This window comes from Podarcis bocagei (assembly GCF_964188305.1).
Source record: "Podarcis bocagei genome assembly, chromosome: 13".
NCBI classification, from domain to species: Eukaryota; Metazoa; Chordata; class Lepidosauria; order Squamata; family Lacertidae; genus Podarcis; species Podarcis bocagei.
The window spans coordinates 52239177-52259200 of record NC_138138.1 but is presented as its reverse complement, the minus strand read 5'-3'; the positions used below and the strand labels follow the sequence as shown (position 1 = coordinate 52259200).

The following is a 20024-nucleotide window of genomic DNA, read 5'->3' as shown; positions in this document are numbered from 1 at the left end:
GAAAATATTGATTTCTTTTTAATTTTTTCTTACTTTTTATGTGTTTTGTCTTTGTATTTTTGTATCTCTTTTTCTTTTATTATTGTTATTCTTTTTTATTTCTTATTTTTAATTTTGTAACCTTTTATTGTCTAAAATTTCAATAAATATCATTTTAAAAAAAAGTTTTTCCTTTTATCATTACACTTTCCTTTTCAGTTTGCAAGTCCTTACTGCCTTTTACTTTAACTTTTATTTTTATCGAGTGAACAATACTGTTCACTGTGCAAAGGACCGGTCCTGAATGGAACTTAGTTTTGCATTAAGATCTTGCATGATCTTCTGAATGGATCAAGACAAAGCTGGGTGATGCAGAGCTATTTAATGAACTGTTTGACACTCGATCAAGTAAAACAGTAGAAATACTTAACTATGTTGCCCCCCCCAACATAGTCCCTCCCCGCTCCTAACAAAAATCCTGGCTACGCCCATGTGTGTATGCTGTCTTTCTGTCTCACAAGGGATTACTTTCAGGGGAAATGCTTGGCTTGGCTTCAGGGATGCATCCGTTTTCATCTTACCTCCAAAGGACACCATACAGGAAAGAAGAGAAAATGAGACTGAAACAAACAAACAAAAATTGATTTACTTATTTATTTGAAAGATTTCTTTAATTACAAAGAATACCCAAACAGGTTACATTATATAAATATTTTATTTGATTTTTAAAAATATAAACATACAAAACAAAACAATCCAAGATCAAAATATTGAGACTGGACAACGGGGCAAAGTATTTTAGACAGACTAACTCTTGAGCATGGGTAGGCAAACTAAGGCCCGGGGGCCAGATCCGGCCCAATTACATTCTAAACCTGGCCCGTGGACAATCCGGGAATCAGCGTGTTTTTACATGAGTAGAATGTGTGCTTTTGTTTAAAATGCATCTCTGGGTTATTTGTGGGACATAGGAATTCGTTCATATTTTTTCCTTCAAAATATAGTCAGGTTAGGGTTGAAAATAAGGATTTGAAAATAAGGGACTAGCAGCCTCAAAAATAAGGGATCAGCAGCCAAAATAAGGGATCAACAATTACTTTGATAAAATACATATTTTGTTGCATGCAAATGGCTTTAGATACCTATTAGGTCCATAAATTACCATATAGCATATATTCAACACAAAAAAACAGCAACAATTTGTTGTTGACAAAGGACAGCTGGACATAGAAAGGGCCCCATTACCTTCAGTAGCTTATTTAAGGGACATCATCAATAAGGGACAGCAGCGGGACATGGCGCTGGGATAAGGGACTGTCCCGCCAAATAACGGACGCTTGATAGCTATGGTCTGAGGGACAGTGGACCGGCCCCCTGCTGAAAAAGTTTGCTGACCCCTGCTCTTGAGGAAAGTGCTGCAGAAAGTGAGCCCAGTCGTATGCTGCACTAGGCAGGGGAAGGCAGAACATTGCCCTCTTCCCTGACCCCTTCCACCCCATCTCCCTGGTCATAAATCCCCATCTGAATATTTTAATCTCCCCGATGGCTCAGTCTTCTTCAGAATCTCTGTATCGTTCTGCTCTCTTCTTGCCCTGACGGGGAATGTTGTTGTAGAGACCTTCCTCCTGGTCTTCGGCCGGTTTGGCTCCACTCTCCATCCATGATTGCGAGAGTGGGGGCTGAGGCAGAGCAGGGGGTGGCAAGGCAGTAAAAGGCGTCTGAGTCCTGAAAAGGAGAAGGAAATTGAGGGACATGTTCAAAGAATGGTGATCCCCCCAAGCCTGTTGGGAGCAAATTGAGGGTTCGCTTCATTCAGTTTTGACAGCAGCCAGCTGGACACTCCTGGGCAACTCACAAACAGGCCACCCTCCTCTTTTCCTTATCTCCAGTGCACAGCAATTCAGAGGTAGACTGCTTCTGCACAATGAAGATCTACTTAGCTGTCATGACTAAAATGTTTTGGCAGAATATTCTTCACGAATGTACCTCTTTTCAAAAGGCAGCTAAACCACATCCTGTAGCAGCCAATCCCATAGCTCAGTTTCTATTTCCTTAAATAGAAATTGGGGGGGGGGCAGTTATTGTATTGTCAAAGGTTTCATGGAGGAAGTCGTGATGGTTTCAATATGAAAGACAGGAAGAATCTCCCAATCCCAGCCATGAATGGAGGGGGAAAGAACCTCGCTAAACTATTTTATTCTATTTTTAAATGTTTCCACAGTTTCCGTCCCAGTTTCTTACACAGAGAAAACACATAGCATCTCACAGCAAAGGTGAAGGGCCAAGTAACTCAAGGAATCCCCCTCTTGCGAGAAGTCCAAACGGCCATCAAAGCATCTGTCTGAGGACAGAACCATGTAGCAGGAGCTGCCTGCCCTCCTGGGTCCAGAATAGACATTAGAATCATAGAATCAAAAAATTAAAGGGAACCCCCAAGGATCATCTAGCCCAGCCTCCGGCAACCTGGAATCCTGCTCTGCTCCCTTCGCCCCTTCTGCCCCCAACTTTCCCTGTCCACTGGCTCTGTCCCTGTCCCAGCCACCCCATCCCTTACAGACATCTTCCCTTCTCTCCAACATGCCAATCATTTCCGCCTCCTGATTCAGGTAAGTAGTGGTGTTGGTCCGACACAGTAGAAATATATTTTTTAACAATAATTGTCCAGTAGCACCTTGGAGACCAACTAAGTTTGTTCTTGGTATGAGCTTTCGTGTGCATGCACACTTTTTCAAATACACTGAAACAGAAGTTACCATACCAGAGGGTGGGGAGGGCTATTACTCAGAAGAGTGGTGGGAATGGGTGATTGGCTGATGGTGGTAAACAGTCGTGAACAGGTTTACCACATCTATCAGCCAATCACCTATTCCCACCACCCTTCTGAGTAATACCCCTCCCCACCCTCACACTATATATAAGAATAAATAAAAAAATTCCTTCCAGTAGCACCTTAAAGACCAACTAAGTTAGTTCTTGGTATGAGCTTTCGTGTGCATGCACACTTCTTCAGATACACTGAAACAGAAGTTGCCAGATCCTTCTATATAGTGAGAAGGTGGGGAGGGGTGTTACTCAGAAGGGTGGTGGGAATGGGAGACAGGCAGATAGCTGAGAGAGCCTCTTGACGACTGTTAACGACTGTTAAGAGTCGTTAGTTGGTCTTTAAGGTGCTACTGGAAGGAATTTTTTTTACGTATTTTTCGCTCTATAACACGCAGATTTTTTCTCCTAAAAAGGAAGGGGAAATGTCTGTGCGTGTTATGGAGCGAATGTGTGGTCCCTGGAGCCGAAAAATAAGGCAAAAATCAAACCGCGCTTCAGGGAGAAGGGAGCTCCGTGATACAGGAAGTGGCTGCTTTCCTGCATTCTGCCTCAGGGTCTTACTGCCCACCCTCTCTGTTTCCTTGCTGTGTTTGCTCAAACGGAACAAAGAGCAGGGGAAGCCCCTCCCCTCCAGGCAAGTAGAGAGGGAAAGCAGAGCGTCCGAACAAAGAGCAGGGAAAGCCCCTCCCCTCCAGGCAAGTAGAGAGGGAAAGCAGAGCGTCCGAACAAAGAGCAGGGAAAGCCCCTCCCCTCCAGGCAAGTAGAGAGGGAAAGCAGAGCGTCCGAACAAAGAGCAGGGGAAGCCCCTCCCCTCCAGGCAAGTAGAGAGGGAAAGCAGAGCGTCCGTCCTTCTATCCTCTCCCTGCTCCGGAGGAACAATGTTTGTGAAGGGAAGAGAGACTACAGGTTCGGCTAAAAATTCTGATTTGACTTCCTGCTTTTTGTTTTTGGAGACACACAGCATTCAAATATGCTTTCTTCCATTTAAAGAGGGAGAGAGAGAGAGAGAGCACACGCTGGCTGGCTTGTGTGGGTGGGTGGGGGGAAACTTTTGCCTTCCTTTCCTCACGTTATAGCCCTCTCCTGCATTCTTAGCCTTCTGTGTTTTTCCTTCCCTCCCCACTTAAAATGTGGTTACAAAGCATGGATCCACATGGATCCTCAGGATCTTTGCATTGGGTCACCCCAAATTCACCATCAGAGCACACAGCATGTCCATGGCTACAGCCTGCCCCCCCCCCCCAAAAATCACGCACCCACTGTTGCCTGGGGCTGCAATGGTGCAAAAACGTGGTTACAAAGCATGGATCCACATGGATCCTCAGGATCTTTGCATTGGGTCAGCCAAAATTCCCCATCAGAGCACATAGCATGTCCATGACTACAGCCTGTCCCCCCCAAAAAAAATCACGCACCCACTGTTGCCTGGGGCTGCAATGGTGCAAAAACGTGGTTAAAAAGTATGGGTCCACATGGATCCTCAGGATCTTTGCATTGGGTCAGCCAAAATTCACCATCAGAGCACATAGCATGTCCATGACTACAGCCTGTCCCCCCCCAAAAAAATCACGCACCCACTGTTGCCTGGGGCTGCAATGGTGCAAAAACGTGGTTACAAAGCATGGATCCACAGGGATTCTCAGGATTTTTGCATTGGGTCACCCCAAATTCACCATCAGATCACATGTCTGTGGCCACAGCATGAAGCACAAAAATGATACGTCCACTGTTTCATTCAGAATATTTTTCCCTTGTTTTCCTCCTCTAAAAACGATGTGCGTGTTATGGTCAGGTGCGTGTTATAGAGCGAAAAATACGGTATTTTGACTATGGCAGACCAACACGGCTACCTATCTACTACTGGAACTATATATAAGGGTCTGGTGACTTCTGTTTCAGTGTATCTGAAGAAGTGTGCGTGCACACAAAAGCTCATACCAAGAACAAACTTAGTCTCTTGTCACTCCTGACTGCATGTCCCTGCTTCTGTTTTTAAACACACAGCAGCCCCGACTCCTCCGATGACCGGGGGGGGGGGGGCACACAAACTGCAGCGTCATGTCCAACAGCCTGGAGGAAGCTGCTTCTGACAGCTGCCCCAAGTTTTCGTACTCACTCACCTTGCTGTGATCGTTCTCTTATCTGAGAAAAGAAAAAAAGTATGTGAATGTGTGTGACTCTTAAGCGAAGGAGACACAAAGACAGGGCACCAGGGGTTCCCACATTTAGAGCACGTAAGGCACAATATCCTCTAGAATGCTGCACTTTACATTGCTTGGCTGGGGAACAGTGCTGCAACACTCAGAGAAGTGGGTGGAATTTCAAGGATGGAAGGCAGCTATGCTCACCTCTGTACCACCAACGTATTATTTTGGGACACGATATATGAAGAATTGAAGAAAATGTTAAAATATACATTTCCTTAAAAAACAGAATTATTTTTATTCAGTATTTTTACAACAAACATCCCAAAAGCTAATAAAATAGTTTTTCTTTATGCTACTACGGCTGCCAGGATTCTTATAGCAAAGTATTGGAAAAGTAATGTAATACCGACAAAAGAAGAATGGCACCTAAAGATATGTGAATATCTTGAATTACCGAAATTAACAGAATTCATAAGAAACTATTCAGGAGATAGGATTAAAAAAAAGAATGGGATGTTTTTAAAAATTACATGATGCAACACGGTTCCAGTGATGACACTTGGCTGAGAATAGACTAAATTCCACAGAGATAAGAGAATAGTTCTCCACTGAGTTAGAATGGATGCAGAAATTTTAAGATATGAGAAATTAGAAACCGCATAGTGGTAGAAGGAAGTCATCAAATAAATCAAGGAATAAAACCAGAGATCAGGTATAGATAAGAAAGTAAGAATGGCAAGGAGAAATCAATAAGCTGAAGATAAAAGGATTTCTTACTGGAAATATATGTTTATAATAATGTCGATGATGGTTTGCATTTCTTGTACGTTTTTCATAAGATTTTTCGTTTAATTTTTTCTTTATTCTTTCTTTTCTCTTCTTTTTCTTTTTTCTCCTTTTCTAGCCTCTTACTGTGAAGATTTTTTCTTTTACAACAGAACAATGTAGTTCATTGTGTGTAATTAATGGGTAAATAAAGGGGGGAATTAAAGGATGGCTGTTGTTTAGGGCTCTGAAGGCCAAGAGGCCACCATTTTGAATTGGAAACAATCTGAGAGTCTGCAAAGGTCTTACAAAGGCTGACAGGATGTGCTCTTTATAAGCCACTGTCTTTTAAAACCACAGAAGGTTCGAACAGTTTTCAATGGCAGCCCCATGAAGAGGGCATGGCAAACAATTTCAGATCTCTGTCCTGGACAAATAGATGGGGCTGCTCCCTTTTATAACCCTGCTTCTGTGCTTCTAACTGCAACCTGACACACAGAAACGGAACAGGCGAGGTTTCTCCTGATAAAAAATACTGATGGAAATAGCTTCTCCTGCAAATGCAGGTTTTGGTGTGTCTGGCTGTTGTTGAAGAGATGAGGACAAACACGAAGAAGGCAGAAGCAAAGAACAAATAAGAGGAGCTCTAACAGGAAGTAAAATAACTTGGTTTAACTGTATACAACTGGAGGAGATGCACAAAGAAGGGGTTAAGGGAAAACAAGAACTGCAAAGAATATACAAAACAAATTGGGGGGGGAGATTATAAAAAGAAGAGATAGAGAAGAAAATACAGTTATAAAAGGGGAAACCAGTGAAATTTATAAAATATTAGTAGAAATGGAGGATGAAGAAGATCAATTAAAAGAGGTGTGGGAAAAGGAGACAACATGGCAGATAGTCACAGCTGGGGGGGATATGGGAGAAACATTGAAAATGTTGTCATAAGAATAAAAGAAAATTATTATAAATTAGTTTGGAGATGGTATTTAGCACCAGTCAGATTAAATCAAATAAACAAGGAATATTCGGTGCTATGTTGGAGGGGATGCCAGGAAACTGGGAATTATGTTCACATGTGGTGGGGATATAAATATGTACAATTTTTCTGGCAAAGGGCATTTAAGGAGATAACAGAAATCACTGGGTTAAACCTGACCGAAAGTCCAGAGGTAGCATTATTATCAATTTACGATGGGGTGGAAGGTTCGCAGGCTAGGAAGGACTTGCTCACAAATTTATTGACAGCTACACGAATTATTATAGCTAGGAAATGCAAGGGGTAAGCAGAATATAAAATGGAAGAATGGGATAAATAGGTGTGGGATATAGCTATGAATGATAAATTAACATGTGCTATTAAGGTAAGACGTAGAATACGCAGGAGAAATTATTTTGAGGAGATATGGAGGGTGTTTGCGGAATTCGTACTGTACTGATCTTGGTGGTGGGGTGCACATTTTCATTCTTATTTATTTATAATTATTACTTTGTCAAAATAAAAAAAAATGAAGAAGGCATGCTGTGCATAAGCAGTTAGTGATAATTCTGGCTGTGATGATTCCACCAGGTGTTATTTCCACCCACATCTGCATTCCTCCTGGGATGTCCACCTCCCCAGGCTCAGTTTCCCCTGCCTTGCCAAATACCTTTGTGCTTTCTCCTATAAATGCAGACAACAAACACCAGGAGGAGGAGACATCCGCAGATGCCACATCTGATGGCCAGTGAGATTAGACAAGGATATGAACCTGCAAGAGAATTGCTGTTGATCAGAACGGGTTATTGATCAGAGAACTAGTCAATTGTTACAAAACGAAGACTTGGCTAGTATCTATGAACTTTGCTGCTCCACATATTCACCTCTTTGGCCATTCTAACTTCCACCCTTCCTCTTCCCTCCCTGGTCTCTGAAGGTCCACTGATTGTCCCTTTCTAAATATTATTCTTTCCAACCATCCATATTCTGTAGTTATAGGCTGCCTTTCAGGTCGGCCCTCTCAAACGGAAGCATGGCAACATCATAAAATTCCTATTCTATCATCTAAAACATAGCCACGCATGATAAAATAACAGTACAGTACCATCAGATATAAAACAATACCACAAGACAAAAATAATACCGGCACAAAAGCAAACAAAGCAGGCAGCAGTAGCACTGTTTCCATTTATTTTCGTAGGGTGAAAATAATATTCCGCACTGAGCTGAATCAGGTGGGTTATTTAAAGCGCAACATTTATTTATTTATTTATTTATTTATTTATTTATTTATTTGGACATTTTGCCCCCTTCTAGTGCAACTGCAGCACTCAGGGTGGCTTATTACCTATACAATCACAATTTTATACAAAAAGAAAGAAAGAAAGAAAGAAAGAAAGAAAGAAAGAAAGAAAGAAAGAAAGAAAGAAAGAAAGAAAGAAAGGGGGTCATGAGAGGGGTATACCTTTTTCTGAATTGTCCTTCTTTTGGTCTGTGGTTGATTTGGGATCACAGCAGGCGGATGATTTCCTGCTCTCCTGAGCATTGGTGCTGCTGGTTGAGGTGCTATAATGCAGACTCAACTGCGAAGAGCAGTTGCATGATGCAAGGAGCTTTGTGTGTGTTGAGGGTCTTCTTGCGACATAGCGAGAAGAGCTGGTTGATGAAGTTGCCAGTGTTGACTTTCTAGGTGGCCTGGTTGTGGCGGCAAAACTCAGAACAGCCTGGTCAGGGCTGGATAGTGGATGTATTGTGGAAAGTGGTTCATCTGCAGAGAGAATCAAAGAGAATCCCAAGGTCAGAAGGGATCTCCATGTGACAACATCCCTTGTATGCTCCTCGGGGCAGGAACCCTGCCTTTGTTTCCTTCAATGTTGTTCTGGAAGGGGCAATGTGTTTCAAAGGCATGAAGGAGCATATTACAATATAATTGTTCTATTATTGAAGGACATGCTTAAATGTTACATTGCAAATGGGCCCCTCGTTAGAATGTCTAGCCTGGGCAGCAGGATGAGGGAGGTTGCAGGAAGGAGGGAGAGAAGGCCAAGACCTTATATGGTAATATAGGAACTTATTATAAGTTTCGATTTCCCAGAAATCAGGTGACTTACAAGAAATCAGGTGACTTACAAGAGGTCAGGTGGTATTCTATTTTGCAAATCTATATAAAGGGGCGCACCCTGACTACTGTGTACAGGTTGCGTACTGATCGCCCTGTGCCTTTGTTCTGCATATGCACTTCAAATAAAAATCCTGTTAATAACCTGCAAGAGCGTTTTGCCGCTTTGTGTGAATCTGTGCTTCAGGGACCCAAATAGCAGATATGTGTGGTCCTTCAGGCAGACTGGAAACAAGCAAGCTGATAAATAATAGAAGAAAAGAGGAGTTTGGAAGGACTATTAAATTACAGGTGATCTTCGAATTCTGTACAGTGGTACCTCGGGTTACATACGCTTCAGGTTACAGACTCCGCTAACCCAGAAATAGTACCTCGGGTTAAGAACTTTGCTTCAGGATGAGAACAGAAATCGTGCTCCGGCGGCGCGGCAGCGGCAGGAGGCCCCCATTAGCTAAAGTGGTGCTTCAGGTTAAGAACAGTTTCAGGTTAAGAACGGACCTCTGGAACGAATTAAGTACTTAACCCGAGATACCACTGTACATATTCTACTAACAAAATTATTCCCCCTATTCCTTGCCTGCCCAACCTCCCCCAAACTCAGTCCACCTTCCCCTTTCCCCCTCCAAGAGACCCATATTACAAAGAAAGGCCTCCTCACCCCACACCAAAATCCTGATGGAGTTGCTCTCTTTTGATGGGAACTCTCGCCCTGATACCACAATGTGGTACTTGCAGGAGTAATCGCCACCATCTTGAGGAAGAAGCAGTTGTATATGTGTGAAGGTGTTCAGAGAGGAGGGGACATTGATGAGTTGCAGTTGCCTCTTGTCCTTGAAAAACTGGATCTTTGATACATCACGGCTTTCATAAGCTGAACATCTAAGTTTTATGGTCTCCTCTCTTCTGTAGCTATCCTTTTCTGGCGAAACAGTTAAGACTGGGGGACGAGGGTGTTCTGAGAAGGAAGTAGAAGGAGCACAAAGGAAGAACAATCTTTGTTTGTTAAACACCTCTGTTTCAGGAATTTGGTGCATACCCATCTTACTGGTTAAATTATTTTAACAATAAACCCTCCAGTAAACCTTGGAATCTGTGGCTCTGGCGGGGTCTTGGAATATCTAACAGACCACTAAGTGTCAGGCTTCAGGAAATTGGCTTATTCCCCCATGGCAGTAGATAAGCAGAACAAAGGAAAATGAGTCTTCTTACCAGTTAGAAACTTTAATAATCACAGCAAGAGAATAAAGAACACATCTCTCCTAGAAATGGCGGTGCTCCCAATTAAGGAAACCACCCCCTTCCTATTAATTTACGTCACGTCTACACCTTGTAATCTGAACTTGTACCCTCTGCGCTTTCTTTTCTGCCACTTTCTGAGCTGTCCATGATTTTGGAGAAGGGGGGTGAATGTTGTCCAGAGACTGTGAATCTGTCACCTTGTAAAATAACCAGGCTGACATTTCCCATGTTCCCCACTCCCTGCCAGACATTGAGATCTTTTGGATCTCCTCCATCAACATGCAGAAGAAACTCTCTCACCTGTCATGACTACAGAGACTGGGGAGCTCACTGGGGACTGGATCATCTGTCCTGAATTCTGCACCCAGTATAGGCATCTGTATACTCCAGCAGTATTTTTATTCACAGGGAATGCCACATAGGGGCCGCTTCCTTGATCTGGCAACACCTTGTAGTTCTGATCGTGTTGTTCCTTGTAGAAGCTGAATCCTGCCACGTCCATTTCCTCAGGAGCTGAACAGGTCAAGGTAACCCGTTCTCCTGGACTGTAAACAGGTTCCTGTGGTTGCTGAAAAAGATCAGCAGGTGGGAAGGACGCTGGGTTCCACAGGAAGCAGAGGGAGAGAAGCATCCAAAGATTTAGGGAACAACGTAAAAGGGAAAGGTTTTCTGTTTTCTCACAATTTCCTTTCTAAGACTGACACATACTGTATGTTTCCTTCCATTTCATTAAAGGATTTCTACCCTGCTTTTCATTTGCAGAAATAAATACCCAAGTAGTCTACATAATAACAAATAATAGGAGAGAACAAATCTGTGAAAAATAATCAATAAAATCAGTGCTGGATTTGTGTATAAGCTAAACAAGCTATAGCTTAGGGCCCCACTCTCTTGGGCCCCCCCAAAAAAATTAAAGGAAAAACAACAACCTGGATGTACATTTCCAAAATATAAGATAAAAAACAAAGAAAATAAAACCTACAACAGGAACTGTGTTTTGTGTTGTGCATGCTCCTGCGATGTAAGTCATGGGCCCCACCTGCTAGCCTGCTCCCTAAAATATCACTGGTTTGTTCATTTCTATATATAGGGTGCCTACATTCTACATGTGCAAATGGCTTTAGATACCTATTAGGTCCATAAATTACCATATAGCATATATTCAACCAAAAAACAGCAACAATTTGTTGTTGACAAAGGACAGCTGGACATATAAAAGGCCCCGTTACCTTCAGTAGCTGAGGGCCTCATCAAACCAAAAGCCAACCTTGAATAAAATCATCACAATGGCCAATATAATATTAAGGTCATTGAAGGCTGAAGGGCTAGGTATTCAATTCACCCTACGGTTTCTGCCCGCCTGATCTCAGCAGGGAGAGCATTCTGTAGGTAGGAATGGAAAAGGATCTCTGCAGCCCCCAACCAGATGGAGCTTTGCAGGCCATATGTAGAGTTTCAGTAGGGATTCAGTAGGATTAACACAGTTTCATTCCCCCTGTCCCTCGCTCACTGAAGATCACCCATTAGGGTGACGAAGGCCAATTTAGTCCAAAAAGCAGACTTGAGCCCAGACTGGAATTAGTATCTTCCAATCTTCCATGATTAAACACCTTTAATAGACATGAATTCTTTTAGGACTCTCATTAATGGAGTGGAGCGGCAGGTTGAGTTCAGCAGAAACATTTTCTTTCAAAATCCTCCCTAGAGATCTGGGCATCCTAATGATACCACGCAACCTTCAGGGGATTAAATAAAACAACAATAACAACAGTTTAAATAGCATAGATCCTCCCTGAAGAACGCGGGGAATTGAAGTTTTGCAAGAATGCAGAGAAACATCATTAGCAATCTCTATAACCTCCGTAAAATCAGTATTGCCAACATTTCTTGCGAGAAAACAGTGGCAGCCAACTGGCTTAAGTTTGGAAACAGACAGAAATCCTTTCCCCTCATTAAGATAAAAAAACAATTTTATCTGTGTTTTATTGTTAACTTTACTATCTACATTGCTTAGAATTTTTTTGGAATAAGTGGAATATGCTTTCTTTCCACAAGTAAAAAGAAAAAAGGTAGCAACCCACATAAATATGCCAGAATTTCTGGAACTAGCCAAACTTAACTCACCAGGGATGGAAACGTTGATGTGATTACTCAGTTCAGACAGTTGTCCTGCACTGCTTTCTTCCATGTAGGCACAGACAAATGATTTCTTTGTTTCCTGAAATTCTGCAGTGATTTCCAGGGTATTATTGAAGTCTTCTTGGAGTTTAGTCCACCCACGTTCTGCCTTCATTTCATAAAATAAGAACTTGGCTGCCAGCTGCCCTTCTGGGTGGGAGCATTTCATCGTGATCCGTTGCCCTTGGAGAAAGGACTGTCTTGGAGGGAAAATGGACAGCTCTGGAGCTGGTGGAGGTGGAACTGCATTGGGGAAAGGAAAGAATTGCAAGGGGAAAATGCCATTCAGCCCCTTCCCTCCTGTAGTCCCTCATCCATGAATTCTTTAAATGAGTTGTTGGTTCAAGCAGTGGCGTAGCGTGGGGGGTGCCAGGGGTGCTGACCGCACCGGGCGCAACATCTGGGGGGCGCGAGTCCAGAGGGAAGGGACAAGTTCCTTCCTCCGCCGGGCTCCCCGCCGCCACCGCCAGCCTTGCGCCCTAGCGCGTGCGCCCCCCCGCCGCCGCTGCGGCTGCGCTCCACTCACTGCTCGCAGGAGGAGCAGCCGCTGCAGCAGCACCGACGCCACCACCGACGCCTGGCCGGGCACGGGCAGCCTCCGCACCCCGACGCCGACGCCATCCCCTCGGCCCAGCCACAGGCGGCGGCTGCTTCTGCCAACTGGGAGGGAGGAGAGCTCCGAGGGGCCTCGCCGCGCCCTGCGCTCCCCAAAACCCTCCGAGAGGAAGCCGGCGGGCGGGCGAGGGTCTCCCGGCAGAAGGGAGCGCCGCTGGCTCCGGCTCTCAGCGCAAGTCTCAGCTGCGGGGGGGGGGGCGAGGACGGAGCACGGCTGGAAGCCCCCGGACCCGGCCGGGAGGAGGAGAGGCGCTTGCCAAGCCCGGATCTGGAGCTCCACCTACAGCCCAAGGAGAGGAGGGGGCGGGGAGGCGCCCGAGGGGAGGGGGCTTCGGCTGCCTCGGCCCGCGGGGGCTCCGCAAATAATAAATTTAATAAATTCTTGCTGAGCCTTGGGGGGGGTCCTTGGCTCCTTCGCTCGCCCCCAGCCCCAGTGGCGTAGCGTGGGGGGTGCGGGGGGCCGGGCGCAACATCGGGGGGGGCGCGCTCGCACTCGAGTGCTAAAATCCACGGGTTAGGGGGCGCAAATTACTTGCCTTGCCCCGGGTGCTGACAACCCACGCTATGCCACTGGGTTCAAGGTATGCTTGTTTAGTGCCAAGAATGCCTTGGTCCTTCTCAGTCCTGCATTAAACAAATGCTACACACAGGTTTCCACAATCTACTTCCTTGGGGTCACTATCATAATCACCTGAACAGCATTCCAATAATTCTATTCCATTAACTGGTGGAACTTTTCAGCAAAACCAATCAATTTTTGACAAACATAATTTCTCGAGGAAAGCTCACCTAAATAAGCATATTTGAACCTTGGTTGCCAGATGTTGTTGGACTGCGACACCCATCAAGCTGCTTGGTGGGTGACTGATGGGAGTTGTAGACCAATAATCTCTCGCCCCCTCAATAAGCAAGCAGATAAATGAGAAAAGGAAATAGGACTTTGGGAGGATTACAGAATCAGCTACTCCAACAACCCTTTCCGTGTCACCTACTCCTGCTGCAACACCGACTACCCGCCTCCCCTTGGTCTGCGTGGCCACTGTCCTGCCCCATTGCTACATCAATTCATGCATTTCTATCAATGCATGCAATTCTGTCACGATGAGTACGTTTCTCACCAGTGATGGACAGCACAACCTCGTTACTCAGTGAAGACAGGAAGAGTTCTTCTGCACTCTTTCCCCCCACGTAAGAACAGACAGTATCTGCCTACCACTCAGTACTTGAAGTTATATTAACTGGATTACCTGCAAGGGCCGCCATCCAGGAAAGAGCAAAAAATGAGGCTGAAAAACAACAGAGGAGAAAATGTGATGCTTAGATATATATATATATATATATATATATAACTTCCTCTCTGCCCAGAACGTTGGAGGCTATACACCACACCCCCTCAACAGTATTTATAGGAACTCAAACACTGAGATCCTGCTCTGTTCTAGTAACAAGAAGCCGAAAGCACCAGCCTGAAGATGACGAGTGAGACCTCGTCGAAACGTCGCCTAGACACCCCAACTCTTACACGGGAAGATACCCGAAAACACCAAAACCTGCATATATATATATATAACGTTTTTGGCATCGTTTCAAGTTTCATAATCTGGACTCCTAAATAGCCTCATACACATTTTTTTTCTCCCAAAGCAATACCCCCAATCTGACGCATTTCTGGAGGTTATGATTTTATTTTGGGGTTTTTTCAGGAAAGGTAAAAGTTAAAAAGAGCCAACTTTCCCATGCCAGTGACATTGTGTGGATGCTGTGAAAGATTTGCCTGAGACATGCTCATCCCTCCCTAAAGACCCACCTGGAAACAGAGAACAGAGGCAGAAGATTTGAGTAAACACAGACAGTGGAAACTGGGAAGGGAAGTGTAGATAGGAGGCTCCAGAAGAAGGAAAAGTGTGGGGTTGGAGGGGAGAAGAAAAGGGTCTTACCCAGGAGGACAAAGAGACGGCCAATTTGCTCCATGCTTCAAAGACTGAGTTTAGAAGAAGCGACTGTAGCAGCAACACTGAGCTGATGCATCTGCAATAGTAATCTTCTTTCCAAACACACTGAGAAGAAACACAGTGGCGTTGCTGAGCATTCTGGGTGTGCCTTTGGTGTCAAACGGGGCTGACCACCAGCGTAGCCTCAAGAAGAGTTCCCAGCATGCCTTGCAGCACTGAGCTGCTCTGCAAAAGCTGTCATGGCCACTCTCAAGCTGAGAGAAATTGGGTAACTGATAAAATGCTGAGCACGTTAGCACCTACCATAGGGAACATAGGGAAGCTGGGGCTTTTAAAAGTCAATGGGGGATGACAAAAGATCTTTGAAAAACACAAACGCTCATTTACAGTTATCAAGCACAATACACACAGCATCACACCGGATGGAGGCACAGTTATTTTGCACAGCATAACACAGAATGAAACAGTCCTCATGCTGGTTTGTGGTCCTTGCTTTCTCTTTTGTGCTTATTTTTGGCAACTGGTTTTTTGGGGGCAGCTCTGTGACACGTACAGAGCAAGAAGTGGTGACGTGAAGGAGAAGCAGAGGGAGGGCTTGAAAAAAGTGTCCTTGACGCCAATGCCTTTTACACAGGAAAAGAGGCAAGGCTGGCAATCTTTCGTCACTTCCTAATTTCACTTCTCATTTCATTCCTCTCTTCCCATTAACCATGGCTTGCATGTCCCTGAGTGGGAAATCCCGGACAATCTGCCTCAAATTATTCCCTTCACCTCTCACAGAGTCACAAACCTGAGGAAACCCTTAGCAAGCTACAGCGCCCTGAATTCTTGGAAGGAAGGAATGTTCTTCAAATGTGATTTGAAGGTATAAGTCTGAACCCAGCCTAAGTTCCTGGAATAAGAAAGCTTCAAACATTCTTTCTGATAGATCGGACACAAACAGTGAGGATTGGACGTGTAACATCGAATTCCTTAAAAATCAGGACTGGCATACCACAGGGATGTGTGCTAAGTCCCTACCTGTATTTATTGTATAAATACGATTGTGTATCATCTGACCCGTCTACTGCAATTATTAAGTTTGCAGATGACACCACCATAATGGGTTTAATAACAGGTGGAGACGAATCAACATATAGAAGGGAGGTCCAAAAAATATCTACATGGTGCCTAGGGATCAACTTGCACCTTAATATCAGCAAGACAAAGGAGATGGTGTTGAACTTTCAGAGGAAGAGAGGAGAACTAGCCCCGCTGTACATCGGGGAGGGCTGTGTGGAGAGAGTCTCTTCCTTTAAATTCCTAGGAGTTTATCTCAGTGAAGACCTTACTTGGAAAATAAATACAACCCAGGTGATTAAGAAAGCCCAACAGAGACTCCATCTCCTCAGAGTCTTGCAGAAGAACAATGTCAATCAACATCTGATTATCTCTTTCTACCGGTCAACAATAGAAAGTGTCCTTTCATACTGCATCACGGTGTGGTATGCTGGTTTGACATCATCTGATAGGAAGTGCCTACAGAGGGTGGTGAACACAGCACAAGATATTATGGGCTATCCCGTGAATCCACTGGATGAAATAGCGGAAGTACGTTGCCTCAGGAGAGTGAGGAAAATTCTCAGGGATGATTCACACCCTGGCCGGCACTTTCTTGATCTCCTGCCCTCAGGCAGAAGACATAGGAGCATGATTAGTCGCACCAACAGGGTAAAGAACAGCTTCTATCCGTGGGCTGTTAGGCTGCTGAATGATAATATAACAACAGGGCAACTGACTTTCGGGTTTGGTGGGTGTGCGTCAGTAAACGAGGGGAATTAAGACTAAGAGAGCTGAGTGGGGGGTGCTCGTGTAATCTCACTGTATACAAGTTGTACAAGTGACAATAAAGTATTTCAATTCAATTTGCCTCTGACAATGTGATTTTATATCTCTCTATATACAACAAAAGTCTGTAAGCAAATCCTCCACCCTCTTCACACTCCCAAATGTCAGCTTATTTGATGCAAAGCATGTTGTAAATACTTGTGATCTGGCCTGTGGCCAACAGTTCTTGACTACTGTCACGTCTTGTCTTATTCATAGCCTTTCTCCCACTTCCTCTGACTTTGGGGCTGTGAAAGGATATAAAATGAAAGAATGGTATGTGGGCTATAGCTATGAATGATAAATTAACATGTGCTGTTAAGGTAAGACAGGGAATATAAGAAATGATTTTGAGGCGGTATGGAGGGTGTTTGTAGAATTTGTATTGTTTAAATGGAAAGGGGTCAAACTATCGCAAGAAGTGTTGAATTTTTGGGAGGTTGGATAGTTACAGTGGAATGATCTCGGTAGTGGGGTTGCACATTTTTATTCTGATTTATTTATGATTACTACTTTGTCAAAAGAAGAAGAAAAGAATTCTAGAACTTGAGAGTTGGAAGGGACTCTGAGTCCAGCCCCCTGCAATACAGGACTTTTAACAAAAGGATCCATGACAGACACCCATCCAACCTCTGCTGAAAAACCTCCAAGGAAGGAGAGCCCACAACCTCTCAAAGCAACTACTCTATTCCCAACTCAAGAATGGAAAGCAAAATACAAAAGAGATCTTTAAAGACTCTCTCAAGGCAAACATTTTTAAAATGTAGTATAAACACTGACAACTGGGAAACACTGGCCTGCGAGCGCATCAGTTGGAGAACAGCCTTGACCAAAGGTGTCCTGGGCTTTGAAGACACTCGAACTCAGGACACAAAGGAGAAACGCGCTAAGAGGAAGGCACGCTTGGCAAATCCACACCGTGATCAGCTCCCACCTGGAAACCAATGTCCCCACTGTGGATGGATGTGTGGGTCCAGAACTGGCCTCCACAGTCACTTACGGACTCATTGTTAAAACCATGTTCATGGAAGACAATCTTACTATGAGGGATCAGCAAAGAAGAAGAGGATGACCCTCTGTCCTGGATGCTTTAGTTGAGATTGCAGGATTGCAGGGCCTTCCAGCGCTACAGTTTTCTGGTTGCATGAGATTGTACAGAAAATGGACAAAAAGAACGTATTCCTGTACGCAACAGCAGCGGCTAGAATAGTAGGGGGGGGGAATCAGAAAAATACCTGAATTACTAGAATGGCCAGCTAAAAATTGTGAATTTGCGGAGATGGCAAAACTAGAGGCTGCTCTAATCAAAAAACTTACAAAGAATGGGAATGCATACAGGGATATATTGGTTTGGTTTCAGAGCTTAAATTTAACATGCAAGAGCCTGAAGGACACAAGGATACAAGAGAACATTACAATACAAACGGAAAATCAAATTTAATAGCTGTTAACACAACAGTATCCAGAGAAGACCGCACATGGGTGAAGGGAAGTAACAGGTATAGAGGGAGGAAAGTATAAGGCAATAATTGGAAAACTGTAGAGGACAAATACGCGATTTAGGAGGTCAAGAACAAGGAATTAAAAGAAGATTTAAGTCAATGAATAGTAAAATAAGGAAATTTGAGAAGGATTTAGTACAAATGAAAACATGAGAGTCGTGTTATTGCTTCGGTCTGGGTTTCTTTTGGTTGTAAAGTTTTCTGTTGTAAAGGTTTATTTTGGTTGTAAAGTCCTTTGTTGTAAAGGCTGTACATAAAACAAATTACTAAACAAACAAACAAAGAAGAAGAAGAGATTGTACAGAAAATTAAACTCTGCTGAGCATATTTCAGGGGCTCCTTAGGCCAATGAATTGGGAAACTGAGGGGAAAGAGAAGCAAATGTGACTTTTTCCAAGCTGAGGGAGAAGACCAGGAAAACCGGAAGAAGCCCCCGACTCTTCTGCTTGAGGCCGGAGGGGAACCCCAATCCATCCTCTGGCCAGGGACCCCCCTAAAACCCCTCATGGGCGCCTGAGGGAATTACATGAATTAATGGATGTCAGACTGTGGCTGCTTAGGAGGCCTCCGGATATGAGGACCAACCCTTCTTTTTCCAGACTGCTTCCCCCACCCCTCACGATCAAGAGCCTATAAATTTTATGAAATAAATCAGTTGCCCCTGGGAAGAGGACAAGAAAGAACTTTTCGAATCCCCACGAAAGAAAGAAAAGGCTCGTGCGGGAGCAAGCGATGGCCGCCTTCCCTGCCTTGCCAAGGCTCCCCTGAGGAGAGAGGGGGAGGGGCGGCTCTTCCAGCACTTTCTAGGGCCTCAACCTCGGCCCTCCAGATGTCTGGAGACTACAATTCCCATCATCCCTGACCACGGCTCCTGCTAGCTAGGGATCATGGGAGTTGTAGGCCTAAAACATCTGGAGGGCCACAGAGGTTGAGGAAGCCTGTTCTCGGGGGAGGAAAAAGGCGGGAAAAGGCCTCAGGCTTCTGCTCAGTTTCTTCATATCCCGGCCTGTTCTGAGGAGAAAAAGGGTCCCCTTTCTGAGGGAAGTGTCTCATTTCGGAGGAGAAAAAGCATCTCCTCAGGAACAACCCATTTATTTTATTCATTTATATCTATACTCCTCCTGATTGCAAAAACACACACAAAAGAAGCCTCAAAGCAGTTTACAAAGGAGAAAGCAGTAAAACTGAGAAAGATTCGCAGGTCTACTTTGAAACATACAAAAGCTAGAATGCTGAAATAGATTAAGATTTCCTCAGCTTTCCGTCATGGCGCTCCTTAGGTTTACTCTTACTCCATTGTTTTGAGGATGGGTTATAATAATGGACAGAAGCCATAGCATAAATTGGTAATTGTGCAGGCGATGGGCAGTGAGAAAGGATGAGTGAATTTTGAAACCAAAGTTGGAAAAGTTATTGTACTGAGAGCAGCAAAGGAGGGAGGAAAATAGGGGGAACGTCTGAGGGGTGGGAAGTCAGCTTTTAAATCAGTATTAAATTATTATTATTATTATTATTATTATTATTATTATTATTATTATTATTATTATTGCCACGCCCACCTGACTAGGTTGCCCCAGCCACTCTGGGCAGCTTCCAGCACATATAAAAACACAGTAAAGTTTTAAACCTTAAAAAGCTTCCCTATACAGGGCTGCTTTCAGATGTTTTCCAAATGTTATATAATTGCTCATCTCCTTAACATCTGATGGAAGGGGTCACAGGGAATGAAGGACTTGCTCACAAATTTTAATGACAGCTGCACAAAATATTATAGCTAGGAAGTGCAAGGGGCAAGAAGAATATAAAATGGAAGAATGGTATAAAGAGGAGTGGGATATAGCTATGAATGATAAATTAACA

At 44.1% G+C, this 20024-nt stretch overlaps 2 protein-coding genes across 6 annotated transcripts in view; both read right to left on the bottom strand.

Moving 5' to 3' along the window:
• Positions 1-20024, bottom strand: part of LOC308572205 (uncharacterized protein) — a 132673-nt gene that overhangs the window by 10405 nt on the left and 102244 nt on the right. Inside the window, exons 1-4 of one of the 2 annotated variants that reach the window (XM_081168179.1) lie at positions 17704-17887; positions 16128-16910; positions 14782-14901; positions 14092-14130 (exon numbers count right to left, since the gene is read on the bottom strand). The exons of the other annotated variant lie outside the window; for it this stretch is intronic. Coding sequence (XP_081024305.1) covers positions 14092-14130; positions 14782-14815 — 73 coding nt within the window. The 5' untranslated portion in view covers positions 14816-14901; positions 16128-16910; positions 17704-17887. Of the gene's footprint in view, positions 1-14091; positions 14131-14781; positions 14902-16127; positions 16911-17703; positions 17888-20024 lie in introns of those variants that run through there. 2 annotated transcript variants of the gene reach the window in all.
• Positions 620-14034, bottom strand: LOC308572113 (immunoglobulin superfamily member 1-like). 4 transcript variants are annotated; one of them, XR_014001632.1, is made up of 6 exons: positions 12176-12474; positions 10352-10648; positions 9471-9767; positions 8159-8461; positions 4923-7465; positions 620-1704 (listed from the first exon to the last, which is right to left on the bottom strand). XR_014001632.1 is itself a non-coding variant. In XM_081168001.1 (6 exons), exons 1-6 carry the CDS (start codon positions 12396-12398, stop codon positions 4919-4921), a joined length of 1248 nt encoding a protein of 415 aa, XP_081024127.1. In that variant the 5' UTR covers positions 12399-12474; the 3' UTR covers positions 4770-4918. The 4 variants fall into 4 exon arrangements, 1 of the variants encoding a protein (XP_081024127.1); XR_014001633.1 differs by lacking the exon at positions 620-1704 and having other exon boundaries at positions 4770-5102; positions 6070-7465; XM_081168001.1 differs by lacking the exon at positions 620-1704 and having other exon boundaries at positions 4770-4944; positions 7364-7465.

Coding starts and splice junctions, on each gene's coding strand:
- LOC308572113 (XM_081168001.1), bottom strand. CDS start 12,398: ATGAAATGCTCCCACCCAGAAGGGCAGCTGGCAGCCAAGTTCTTATTT. Junction 9,768..10,351: donor AGTCTCTGTAGTCATGACAG/GTGAGAGAGTTT, acceptor CTTCCTTCTCAG/AACACCCTCGTCCCCCAGTC. Junction 7,466..8,158: donor GAAGGACAATTCAGAAAAAG/GTATACCCCTCT, acceptor ATTCTCTTGCAG/GTTCATATCCTTGTCTAATC.